General features: G+C 36.2%; 1 protein-coding gene across 1 annotated transcript in view; it reads left to right on the top strand.

Moving 5' to 3' along the window:
- Positions 1–10,442, top strand: part of LOC123754388 (Required for cell differentiation 1) — an 11,262-nt gene extending 820 nt beyond the window's left edge. Inside the window, 7 exon segments of the mRNA XM_045736753.2 lie at positions 588–718; positions 2,091–2,256; positions 3,200–3,310; positions 3,312–3,350; positions 3,938–4,096; positions 7,155–7,282; positions 10,120–10,442. Coding sequence (XP_045592709.1) covers positions 588–718; positions 2,091–2,256; positions 3,200–3,310; positions 3,312–3,350; positions 3,938–4,096; positions 7,155–7,282; positions 10,120–10,294 — 909 coding nt within the window. The 3' untranslated portion in view covers positions 10,295–10,442.
- The last annotated feature ends 4,104 nt before the right edge of the window (positions 10,443–14,546 follow it).

The raw sequence follows: 14,546 nt of genomic DNA, 5'->3' as shown, positions 1-14,546 counted from the left end.
CCACACTGTTTGGATACAGGCCCAAGGGACACTGGACTGGACTGGACATTACATACTGTAACGTGGTAGCTGGTCTTCTCTTTTCCCAAACTAGTTGAACCCCTACCAGTAAGGGACATACTGGTATCAACCTTCATGGAATTTTGTCAAGAGTCTTTTTTGTCCTGTAGTTTGGTGACTAGACCGACATATCATTATCTAAGTGGGGCCTCTCCAGAGCTAGGTATAGCTGAAGGATACTCGTGCACTGGATTTTGACACGTATAAATTTTGACACTTGGCTTTATTTTGAGGATTTATATCTTGGCCTTAGGTCGCTGCAAACTATGACTCCCTCTTTGAGAACTTTCGTTATACACTGTACTGTATGTATAAATTTATTATTTAAGTATTTATTATTTTGAATAACCTGTACCCATTTTTGCTTGAACTTTATAGGGTCCACCAGTCTCTATTTGTTTGATTGACCAAATAGTTGCTATAAGTACTAAAATTTTTGAAGAATGGGCTACATTTTTGCCAATTATCTCTTATCATTTTGCAGTTCATAGCATGTTCTGTACTCTGTTTTTATTATTGATTTGTAGGGTACAGCTCCATGTCAGAGATTCTTGGGTGCAGGGAGTGGCATTACTAGTGCTGAACGTGATAAAATATACCAGTGGATCATTGAACTTGCGAACCCAGAAACAAGAGAAAATGCTCTTCTTGAATTGAGGTAAGTTTCTATATGTTCATCTGTTACTTGTGTTTGAAAGTGACAAGACAATCCAAGAGTATTATTAGTCTTAAGACTGTGAGAAAAGTTAAAATGTTAACAAGTTTTAATACAGTAATTGAGAGTGATTATTGTAATCAGGAGAGCAAATGTTGAAATTAGTTAAAGAAGAACCATTTGAAGGCTTTGATAATTGGTAGGAAATAGCTCTGGAGTGAAGAGCAGGGGTGCCATAGGCACAATCAGAAAACACTGTATAAACATCAGAGGTCCTCTGTTGTTCAACATACTCCAAGCAAGTATGAGAAATATTGCCGGAACAACTGTGGCCATCTTCAAGAGAAAATTTAGGTAGTTTTCTTCAAGAAGTGCCGGACTAACCGGGCTGTTGTGGATTGTGTGGCCTGCGGGCCGCTCTAAGCAACAGCGTGTTGGACCAAGCTCTCGCTAGTCAAGGCTGGCCTCGGGCTGGGCTTGGGGAATAGAAGAGCTCCCAGAACCCTATCAAGCAGGAAGCAGGTGTTGTGTAAGGAAGTGGTTTATGTGAAGTGGTATTAACTTTTATTTATCTGCATGATATAGTCATACTGTGTGTGTGAAGGGTAATGATGAGGAACAGGGTAAAACTGTGCACAGCTTGACTACTCACTGAGGGCAAGACAGTCATGGAGTTGACAAAAGCTAGCAAGAACCAAGCTCAAATAGGCTGCCAACCATACATGACTGAGAAACAACTGCGGGCAGACAAAGAACATTTGAACAAGAGGTAAGCACAGAAATCATCCAGCCAAGTAAGCCAAACCCTCGGAGAGCAGAGTACAAATTCATAGATGAAGTGCTGTAGAAGATTGGACATGCACTGCTTAAAGGAACCAAACTGGGCCAGAGGTACAGTTCCCCAGAATACACGTGGCTAACACCACAGGAAAGCAACCAAATGGTAAGACACTCAGTACGATTCCAATCAAATTTTGTTGTTGATGAATGAACATTAGGAGAAAGAAACGGGCATATCACTGTATTTTTCTTGTCTTAAAAAATTATTATACAAATGCTTCTTATTGTGTAACAAATCTCTGGATGAAATAAATCGAGGTTGGTTCTTGATTCTCTGAATTGAGGTTGCATTGTAATGACACTGAACATGCGGAAGCTCAATATTCGGTACATGTCTTGAAAGCCAACATAACATTAAAGATTTAGTGTAAACTCAATCTTTAATGTTATGTTATTTTTTTCACTTTAACAAATTCAAAGAATACAGTTTGTTAAAGATGAGTAGTATAAACAAATCCACAAGGGCCGTGATGAGTAGTATGTGAATTCTTCTTATATACTAACTTTTGGTATCAACCATTTTCTTCCAATACAGTAAGAAGCGAGAGTCTGTCCCTGATCTTGCCCCACTGTTATGGAACTCATTTGGAACCATTGCTGCTCTACTCCAAGAGATCATCAATATCTATCCTGCTATTAATCCAGCCACACTCACAGCTCATCAGAGCAATAGGGTCTGCAATGCTTTGGCTCTTCTTCAGGTAAGTATCATTTACTTAAACTTTCAGCATAAATTAGACCAATAATGGAATATGCAATTATAGTACGATATTGTGTTAATATCTAAAGATACTATTCATAAAACAGGAAAAGGCCAAAACACTATTAATCAACATGTCTAAAGCTATCTCTTGTAAGATTTTAAAGGAAAATGACAATTTTTAATAAAAAAAAATGTTGAAATTAGGCACTAAATATTGGAAAAGGTACTGAAGAGTGCAAGGCTGTACCAAGAGCTAAGGCAACAATATCTGGGGGAATAGTATAGCTGTTTATTTTTTTTTAAATCTTCTCTTTCAAATATTACAAACAGTCATCATTTATAAAATAACCTCTGGTGAGATTTTGATGGAAATGAGAAATGTTAACAAAAACAAGAGAATCTATTAGTTAAATTTCAATGCTAGATTACATTTCTACTTAGAATCTATTCTCAAACTTAGTAACCTCCATATATAAAATCTTCAACAACCACAAGTAAACAAGATGCCCAAGTTTAACATTATACACTATGGGAAAATCAGTTGGAGTAATGCGGGGATTTGAACCAGCTTTCTAATAAATACCAGATGTTTGCCTTAACCCACTCGGTGACGATAGGACAAAAGCTATTCAACCCGGAACTCTTCTGAATTCACTGAAGGAGCTAGAGGCCCCAAGTGGTGCCACAACCTGGTTTTACAAATAGCCTGCCAATACTGATATGTGGGCTAATGGGTTCTCCATCGAATGCCTCCTTCAGAACACAAATATTTGGGTAATTGGCATATGCTGTTTTTTGTAATTTGTATATGCCTTTTTTTTTTTAATTGGCATATGTTGTACTGTATTTATTTAGCACACAAAACTTTTTATAAATTAAAATGTTTGCTTTGTGTTAGTACATTATTTTCAGTCATGTTTCTGAATGCGAATGTGTTTCAGTGCGTAGCTTCACATCCAGAGACACGGTCTCAGTTCCTGGCAGCTCACATTCCTCTGTACCTGTACCCATTTCTACAAACTGTCAGCAAGACACGACCTTTCGAATATCTAGCGTCTCACTTCTCTGGGCGTCATTGGTGCTCTGGTTAAGGTAAGATTGTAGCTTTGATGGTTTTGATTTTGCCTCATTATAATAATACAGTACAGGTGTTAACAATAATGATAATGAATAATAATAATAATTATTAATATTAATAGTAAAACAGACATTAATAACAATAATAATAATATTAATACTAATACGAATTTATATGTTATGTTAATACACTGCATTAAAGATCAAGTTGTTTTATATAATTAGGAATCCCTGGTTGAGAGAGAGTGAGATAAGTGAATTAAAAAAAATATATATATAGATATATGCAAAATGTCATGGAATACATGACAAAAAAAATTTGAGGACAAATGAAGACAAGAAATTGCTGGACTTATAAGTAGTATGTTTATTTTTTATTTAGGTTTATGTATTATGTGGTCTATCTGTCCTGTTATGTGGACAGGATATGCTGACAACGTATATACTGTAATGATTGTTAAAATTATAAATATCTCTCAAAATGGAATGTAAATGTTTCATAATACTGTATTACCTTTATTTCCAACAGAGCAATTACACCTAATGTTTCTGCCTGAAAGCAAATAATTAACTGCATATTGATTCTCTTGGTCTCCATACAGACTGATGAACAGGAGGTTATAAATTTCCTGTTGACGACCGAGATCATCCCACTTTGTTTGCGTATTATGGAATCAGGGTCAGAGCTCAGCAAGACGGTGGCTACATTTATCCTCCAGAAGATCCTACTTGATGAAACTGGACTGAACTATATATGTCAGGTTAGTTTAAAACTTGTGGATTGAATTCGGTTGAGAGGGGGCATCAATTGAAGTGCAGTGGACCCAGATGTGCATTCTGAGGGAATGTGCATCCGAGCTCAGCATTCTATTTCACTTGATTTTCTAGTCATCTTTGTGCTCAGGCATCTTGGCAGATGTATGGAAGAAGGCAAACATAGTTCCAATCTACAAAAATTGCAGCAGGGAAGACCCTCTTAATTATAGACCTGTATCTTTGGCAAGCACTGTAGTCAGAATATGAGGTAAATAATTAACTCTCAATGGGCAGAACACCTGGAGAGAAGTGGTATAATAATAGACAGACATGGGTTTTGAACAGGAAGATTCTATGTGACAAATCTACTTAGTTTCTATGATCTATCTTCTTGAGGTTATCTTGAGATGATTTCGGGGCTTTAGTGTCCCCGCAGCTCAGTACTCGACCAGGCCTCCACCCCCAGGAAGCAGCCTGTGACAGCTGACTAACACCCAGGTACCTATTTTACTGCTAGGTAACAGGGACATAGAGTAAAAGAAACTCTGCCCATTGTTTCTCGCTGGCGCCCGGGATCGAACCCGGGACCACAGGATCTCTAGTCCAGTGTGCTGTCCGCTCGGCCGTCCGGCTCCCATGATAGAGCCACAGAGATTTTACAGGAATGATTGCTGGGTTGACTGCATTTATCTGGACTTAAAAAAAATGACTTTTGACAGAGTTCCACATATACATAGGTTGTTTTGGAAACTAGAACATACTGGAGAGATGACACACAGACTTCTGACAAAAATGAGGGCAGTAATCAAAGGCAATGTATCAGACTGGAGAAATGTTGGTACAGTTTTAGCACCAGTAATGTTCATTGTTTATATAAATGATCTACCATAAGAAATACAGAATTATATGCACACGTTTGCTGATGATGCCAAGTTACTAGGGAAGATAAGAAACTTTAACAATTGTCATGCTCTTCAGGAAGACCTGGGCAAAATAAGTGTATGGAGCAACACTCGTCAAATGGAATTTGATGTGAATAAATGCCACATATTGAATGTGGAATAGGAGAAAATAGGCCACACAACCTACGAATTATGTGAAAAAAGCTTTAAAGAATTCTGATAAAGATCTAGGGGTGGTTCTGGATAGAAAACTGTCACCTGAGGACCACATAAAGAACATTTTGTGAATGTTGACCTAACCACACACTAGAAAGTGAAGAGATGACAATGTTTCGGTCCATCCTGAACCATTATCAAGTCGATTGTGACGACGAAAAGAAACGTCGTCTTCTCTTCACTTTCTAGTGTGTGGTTTGGTCAACATTTTTCAGCCACGTTATTGTGACTCCTCATCTGCATTTTGTGAATGTTTTCCAACTTTAGAATCGCTTTTAAATACAAGGTTTTCAAAATATTAAAAAAATTGTTTATGACCTTTCTGAAGCCAAAATTGGAATATGCAGCAGATGTCTCAAGAAGCTTATCAACAAACTGGAAAAGGTGCAAAAACATGCCACTAAATCACTTCTGGAACTGAAAGACAAAAGCTACATAGAGAGGTTAGAGATGTTAAATATACCAAAGTGAGAAGAAAGAAGAAAATGAAGCGATATGATCACTGCATACAAAATATTAACAGTAATATACAAAATTGACAAAGAAAAATTTCTGAAAACTGCAACTTCATGAACAAGAGGACATAGATTCACCCTAAGGAAACTAAACTGCAGCAAAAATATTGGAAAGTTCACTTTTGCAAACAGAGTGGTAGAACAAGTTAAATGAGAAGATGGTGGAGGCCAAAGCCATCAGTAGTTCCAAAGCATCATGTAACTGTAATGGGAAGATGGGACACCATGAGCATAGCTTTCATCCTGTAACATCACTTAGATAAATACACTAGGTAATTTCACCCACACCCTCTCCATCTCTATCCCTAATGTCATAATAATGCAAACTTTTACTTCACACACTGTCTTCATCACTATAAGCATCTTCACACCATCTACATCTTTCCCTCACAAACCCTCTCCATGTCCTCCACACATCCTTCCCATATTTCCCCTACATGACCTGCCTATTCCTTCTCCCCAGCACACATACTCACACCTAACCTGTCTCCTCCCAGTACACATACTCACCCCTAACCCATCTCCTCCCAGCAAACATTCTCACCCCTAACCCGTCTCCTCCCAGCACGCATACTCATGCCCTAACCTGTCTCCTCCCAGCATATATACTCACGCCCTGACCCGTCTCCTCCCAGCACACATCCTCACGCCTAACCTGTCTTCTCCCAGCACACATTTACATTTTGTTTTGTTTTTATTAACACATTAGGTACATCTGCATTTGTGCAGCTACCCTAGACTATATGAAGGGGAGTACAGTGTGTCAAAAAGCGTGTGGATGACAATTTTTCATGTTCACACATGAGGACTACTTCACATTTGAACAACCTTAGTGTACTGCAGATTAAACTTTTACCATTTATCACTGGCCATAACTGAGTTCTTGCTTTTCTTCCTTGTACTAATGTTTTGGTACATTATCCATTGCGTTCTTGTCGTCCTTTGTTAAAGGTTATGAACAGGTATGTTACTTCTCCATGTAATATTATTACTGGTATGTATGTTTAATCTTCCTAAATTAACATGCACAATGACCGTGTTACCATGTTCATGGTTATAATGTGTTCTTGTTTATTCATGCCTTTTTCCCCTTCATAAATATTTTTTACTTTTCTAAACAGTTTCACTAATTCAGATGGCAGAATAGCATCCTCCACAATCTAGATTACTTCATATCAGTATCACCTTGACTTATTACCTTGGCTTTTCTTATTTTGTTCTAGATCATAACTCTTGATTCAAGGCAATAAATGCAGAAAATATCAAAGGTATTGACATATTCAACTTGTTGTGTATCATGTTCATTTTCAAGCAGTCATTTATTATGTTCACTGCCATAATTATTTCTTTTGTAATAAAAATTGTTTTTAAAAAGTTATTTGAATACAAAATGAGACAACTGAAGTTCATTGAATTCTTCTCCACTTCAGACCTACGAGCGATTCTCTCACGTGGCAATGATCCTGGGTAAGATGGTCATTGCTTTGGCCAAAGAACAGTCTGCACGGCTGCTGAAACATGTCATCCGTTGCTACCTGAGGTTGTCGGATAACCCAAGGTCTGTATGCATTAGATACAATTTGTACCAATATGTGCCTCCTAACTTTTTATATCGTTCTGTCTGTCTGATTATATTTTTCCTGGCTGCATTTTTTTTCCTGGCTGCATTTTATTTTTCCCTGTGGATAGTTATACATATTGATGATATCGATAACTAACTAGAAGATGCTGCCAACATTGTGCAACATTTTCAAACAGTGTGGCTGGCAGCTTATAAAGAGGGCGTTAAGATGTATATTTTAAGTAACTGAGCGAGGATCTTATGGTCTGTCAGGTTTTATTTCTGTTGTTGAACAGGTTGTAGAATGCCTTCTGAACAAATTGGTCATGATAATTTTGCTGTCTTATAAAAATTGCTTAATAAATTAAGGACATAATAAGGAAAAAGGAGGATGCTAAAGGATATTGTTTTCATCATTCCATCCCTCAAAGCCTATCAAAATTATAACTTAATTCTATGGTTGTTTTAAATATGCTCAGTGATTTTCCTATGGTCCTTTTTTTATATTGTAATTTTGTGCCCTCCTAAAATCATAAAAAATATCTTTATAGCAGTATTAAATGAGATTGTGCGCATACAGTAGTACTTTCTTATTTTTCCTCGACAGGTTCATTTACCAAGCAAAATTTTAACACTATCGTGCGCCGGGCATGCGCACCGCCAACTTAGAGGTCACGCCCCCGGTGTGCGGGCAAGCGCGCGGCAACACTGAAATGTGTATACTCGTTTCAGTTTTCTCACCTTAATTCTCATGCTACGTCAATCATTTTGGTATCATTGTGTTCGCAATAGAATTCCCTACAGGTGTATATGCATATAATGTCCAAAAGCCTGGTGTGACTCCCAACAGCAAAGCCTAAATTCTGCAAAAGTTACCCGTGAGCGCACAAAATCAGTAAAATGTGTTTACTCGTTTTGGTTTTCTCACCTTAATTCTCGTGCTACATCATTTGTTTTGGTATCATTGTGTTCGCAATTACATTCCCTGCAGGTATATATGCATATAATGTACAAAAGCTGCATGATTTCCCGCAGGAAAGCCTAAAGTTACCCGTAAGCGATCACCAATTGGCACACCGCAAGCTAATGTGTATACTCGTTCAGTTTGATAACATCAATTTTCGTGTTACGTCTTTCATTTTGGTATAAAATTGTTCGCAATATAAAGGCGTGTATTTTAAAACTAGTCCCATAATAATAGAGCAATAACTGGAATTTTAACAAATATTTTAATTTTGTATGCTCATCATCACAAAATTATTTATATTTTTCCAGTGTTCTGACATAAATTTTTGTGTTACATCTTTCATTTTGGTATCAAATTGTTCGCAATGTAAAGGTGCGCATTTTAAAACTACTAGCACAATAAATAGAATTTTAACAAATATTTTAAAATTTTGACCAAAAATGTATTTATAATCTTTCAAATGTTTTGACATCAAGTTTCGTGTTACATCTTTCATTTTGGTATCAAATTGTGTGCACTCTAAGGGCACATATTTTGAAACTATCCCGAAGTCGATTGGATAAAAAATGAATTTTATACAAATTTTTTGTATTGGATGCGAGTGCTGTCCACAGCTAGGACTCAGGAGAAGAAAAGTGGACGTGAGCGTTGTCCACGTCTGTCGATACTGTTAATTTCACTCCTTCTGAATGATATGTAAGAGAAGGTACTTACAGTAACTATTTATTGAATGTAAAAAAGGTAACTGCTACACCGAAAAAGTTCATATGTTACTATGAATTTTGTAGAGGGCATGAAAAAGAAGGCAACAACGAAACACGTTTTCGTAGGCCTAATATAGCACGTGTACGAAATTAGGCCTAAGATAGCAAATATTTTGCCTAGTATTGCTTATATAGGTCTGGGACAGGTTAGCTTGTATCGTTACTCTCCATTTTTTAGCTTGACATTTGGAGTATTCTATAGTAAAAAAAAAAAAAACAATTTTTTGGGGAGTACAACAGTTAATTTTGTGTGTTTGATCAATAGTTGCTATAAGTACTATATTTTTTGGATTATGGGTTTGTTCCTTCCCAGCTTATGGCTCACTTTTGAAGGCCAAGCAAAACTGCATCAAATTCAATGTGCATAATTCAAACGTACATGTCTACCACTTTGGATACAAGTGTTTAATGTTTCACTGTAAGGTAAATTTTTTATCATCACAATTCTAAAAGTTTTAAGGATATAATTCTCATATTTGTATATACTGTAATTGCAATGGGAGAATTTGCTGTTGGTCTATGATCCCTAATTCAAGAGTCCAGTTCATTGAAGGCTCAGACTCTGCTGTGTGTTTTACTCAAGTGTTGCGTAATTTAATTTCAACATTTTGCCGAGACTATCTAGAGCTCTAACAGGGAAAAACTTGATTTGTCATTATCATGCACTATTAAATGATTTTGTTTTGTAAATAAATTATATACATAGTTCTTTTACACCTTGTCCATGAAATGGTTTAAATAATATTGAGGCTTGCTGTGATATTTGATTATTTGATGGGTGCTTTCCCCCTATTCCTATGAAATTGGGAACTGGACAAAAAGAAGTTAGTGATTTCATTACATTAATGTAAAGTGTACAAGCAGATGATTCTCAGTGAAATAATGAATGATTAACAGGCCATGAGGTGACTCATGAGATTGGCACATGTTATGGGTTGTTCTTTAGTGCTTAAAATAATAATAATAATAATAATAATGACTTGCCCAAGAAGATGTGCATGCTAGTAGCTGTACAAGAATGTCAGAACTCTTGTATATACTGTATAAAAAAAAACATGTTTTTTGAATAGATGTTGGTATTGATAGCAATTATTATTTAACAGGGCACGAGAAGCCTTGCGCCAGTGTTTACCAGATCAACTCAAGGACCAGACTTTTGCTGCATGCCTCAAGGATGACAAGTCCACCAAGCACTGGCTGCAGCAACTCCTGGCCAACCTGGAGTCCACAGCAACTGCCGACCCACGCATTGCCCTTCCTCCTCTGGCCGCTCAATGAAGCACGGCCGTGTTGGAGATGCGTGGACTTCACTGCAAGTGTATATTGATTGGTGATGCTGTGATCTGATGTCATCTTTATCTGTAAATGCCTTGCTGTTATTGATGCAGTGATCATTTGTGCATCCCAGTTTGCAGGGAAATATACTGGTGGTGGTGGTGCAGTGATCTAGGACATCTTGTGCAATCATTTCTCATACAGAGTGCTGTGATAAAAATATACAATTCTGTGCAGTTACATTTCCCAGTGATGCTAGCAGCTTGCTCTTTAGCATGGCTGCTATGAAAATGGGGGAGTTTTCTAAATGTTCCTTTAAAATACCAAACATTTCTTCATGAGGTTTAAAATTAACTTGTGATGGTTGCCTAATTTGAAAATTTCCAAGAGAATATATACTTGTAAATAATGCCAAATACCAGTTATTTTTAAGGCTGATCAATACAAACAGAACTTATTCTTGAGATTGGTGAAATAAAAGATAATTATCTTGAGATAATTATAATATATATTACAAAAACCCTTTATAATTTATTTTCCATCTCATAATAGGGTTTAGAGCATATGACTATCTCTCTTTAACTGTATGTTGCTCTCTTCTGTACTGTACCTGGTTCATCTAAATAAGCGTTAAATCAAAGGCAGGATCGACATGAAATGTTTCTTAGTTCAAACAATGATGAAAGCAGTTGAAGTCAGAAAGTGTGTTGGACTCAAGACTGGTTATTTGGTTCACAGGTAAGGAAATATAAGTACAACTCATTAGGTTATTTATTTAATGTAATTAAGCACACACACTCCTTACCCATGGTAGGTTTTGAATGCATTAAAAAGTACCGAGCTGTGCCATATTTAAATTATGGGAAAGATTTTATGAAAATTATGAAAATTAATCTGGTGGTATTCCTATTAGTTGGCAGTAATTTCTGTGTATAAATGTCCAAGCCTCACTTTGCATAAAGGTTGGCCTTAGATCAATTATCAGAAAGTGTCCCAAGTGGCTAGACACAGTGTAAACGCCAGCGTATCCTTGTTGCCTGAGGATGAGTTGTTGCCGGCCAAATCTGTGTTGTTAGTTGCTGCTTATGGTATCTTGGTTTAAATTTTCTAGTCTAATGTGGACTAATTGTGTGTGAGATACTTTCAGAATATTTCTGAATGAAAAATTGATATGAACTTGCTTCTCGAGTTATGTTCAGTAACTAAATTAAAAGGTAACAAAGTATGGAAAGCCCATAGCCTTTTCTATTTGTAGGAAGTGTGTGTGCGCGCATGTGTGTGTGTATCTTGTAGTACCTAATAAAATGATGAAACGTCATGAATGACATGCATATCGTTACGTATTTGACATTTTGTTTAGCAAATATTTGGCAGGTCACTCTTGAAGTATTTCTTCTTGCAATGCTACAATGTACAAGCCTCACAGCTTGCCACGACAGGGTAAAGCGAGATCCATGTATGTTTACTTATTTTAAGAATGTCAAATTTATGTACTGATTTTGAAAATGAATACAGTACAGTAATGATTTTTCATTACCATGTTTAGATTTTCTCACTGTTTAATTAGCAATGGTTGATGGATGTTTTAAAAAGTACAGGTTTCTTATGCAGTAAGACAAATCTTTGCAATTGTATGGATTAGCATCGGTCCAATGTGCAAGTGTTGTAGATATATTCAATTGGTGGCTCAGAAATTGGTCCTTCCTATGTTTACCCCTTACACTGCTCTAATCTTGTTAACCTTCCAGTCTTGTTAATCTATATACAGGTACTGCTCCAATCACTATATGCAATTTTTTCTAATTTCCATTTTTTGTTGTCAGGAACACCACACTGTAGCACTTTTAATAAGCATTATTTTATCTAGGTATTTATTATTTACCTCTTGCTAGGTATCTGCCCATTTAAGTCATCAGTAATCATTTTTAAAGACAACTAACAAATGGGACTTTGTCATATGGAACAGATACAGAGATATAGACAAAAACATTATACAGTACTGCACTTGTATACTGCAAACATATGCATGCACTGGAATAAAATATTTTTTATTCAAATGTATGACTTGCTAGCCCATCTCATAGATATGAATGTGATATTAATGTTCAAAATGATTTAAGAATTTAGTGTTAATGAGTATTGCATATGTTAATCATAAATGCATGTTCTTGAAAAAATGAATTGCGTTGGACTTGAACGTTGTTTATCATGGTTCCTGCAGTAATGCGAGTTATCATTGAGGCCTGTAGCGTAATGCTAGGTATCAAGGTCGCGCAATTGAATGCAAGTTACCAAGGTCTTGCAGTGTAATGCCAGGTGTTATACTATAACATTGTTAATAGGATTACCTTAAGTAATTATCAAAAGAAGGCACCAAGCTGGGTAGTAATGACTTAAATTATAATTTAGTTACTCGACGATTGTCATGTTCTGTTACGACAATACTGAACATCAATTGAAATTACGAGCTTAGAGCACATTTACACATTTGGATATGTTAGATAGTAAACAGCCTAAGTAATCAGTCAGGATCTTTAGTATTTCCACTAATTAGTTGTACCAGTTCTTAAAATGCCAAATTTGAAGTGACTTTAGCTACAAAAGCAGAGATTGAATTTTTAAATGATTTACTGTACAGTACATTAGCAATATTTTTAAATGTGAGAAAACTTAAAATTAATAGGTAAAGAAAATAAATTTATTACATTGAACATTAAATACATTTTAAGTATTGTATGTCATTTATAATGGTTGAAGCCAACAAATTTTAGTGCTTTCAAAAGAAATATGGTAGGTAATTTTCTTAAGCAAATACTGTACGGTATTTAGATTGTTTCAAGGTACCCCCCGCCAGGTCAAACTACTGACTCCTTCAAGGATGTAACCCCACATCAGTTGCCTAACTCCAGGGTACCCATTTACTGCAAGGTGAATAAAGGCATTAGGTAAAAGGAAACTACCATTTCTGTCTCATCCGAGAATCGAACCCAGGATCCCTGACTGGAATGGTAAGAAAAGGAATGTACTCTATATAGTACTGTATATCCTAATACCCTGATAAACTAGCTTTCTCACCTTGTAAACCCCCCCCCCCGAGCCTCAATATTGCCAGTTACATTTGCTTTCGTTACAAGTGATGATTTATTCACCTATCTCCATGGGAAAATTTTGACGGTACAATGTTGAGATTCCATATCACATTATCTATTGGATATTGTTGCTTTATTCAGTTTCCACCTTGTCTATGTATTATATTTATGTGGGTGCATTACAGGTTGTCCAGTAAATGGTTAGTGTTTTACTAGCTGTCTTCTGTGTAATATTTTTGTACCACATACACCTGTATTTTAGGAAGATAATTTCATTATGTACATTCATGGTTTTGGCACATTTATTCAAGTGCAGTAAATCCCCAAAAAATCCTTGTATGTGGAATAACTATTCTGGAGCAACATTCAAATTCACCAATTGTTTATAACTGTTATCTGTTTGTCATTGTCTCACATGTTTGAAAATAATTGTTCCCCCCCAAGGAAGGCTTTAAAAAATGTCTACTGACTTTTGTCGGTTTTCTTTTATTAAATGCTTTTCAGTGGCTGTGATATCCGGTGAACACCATTGCATATCAGACAAACTTTTTATGGCACAATGAATATTTCTTGTTATGAGGCAATGTATCCTCTCCTTAACCAAGATGATTGATAAATCATCTAGTGAGGGGGGTGTAGCCTTGAATTGTATCTCAAACATTTATATATTGCATTGCTGCTCCAAAAATTGCTTTATGCATGCCTTGATGCTAGGGTATAACCCTAATGCCTTTGCTAATGGTACCTCTAAAGCTTCACGAATGTTGTATGTGTGTTTTTTTTTTTTTTTTTTTTAGCAAGAAGTTTCATTTAATTTATATTTGATATATTTCTCAAAACCATACCATACTGTAAATTTTTATTATTGTAACTAGCAGCTCTTAAGATACCAAATTCTTCATAATTATAGCTTATTCAGATTTCACCCTCTGATCATTCTCTAAAGCATTGTTATGGGTTTTACTTCTTGTTGTATAATTCAACCTTCTACCCAGAATGATTACGGTTTTGAGATATAATAAAATCTACATAACTGGCATCCCCTCTACCTGCCTTAATCCTTGCCAGTAATGTCAACACTATTTGATGGGCCTACCTACTACTCCCTCTCCAATCAACACTACCATAGCTTTCACCACTTATGTCAATGAGCCTACTTTTCTATA

The sequence above is a fragment of the Procambarus clarkii genome, chromosome 18, assembly GCF_040958095.1.
Source record: "Procambarus clarkii isolate CNS0578487 chromosome 18, FALCON_Pclarkii_2.0, whole genome shotgun sequence".
NCBI classification, from domain to species: domain Eukaryota; kingdom Metazoa; phylum Arthropoda; class Malacostraca; order Decapoda; family Cambaridae; genus Procambarus; species Procambarus clarkii.
The sequence above is the reverse complement of the archived record's forward strand: the minus strand, read 5'-3'. Positions and strand labels throughout refer to the sequence as shown.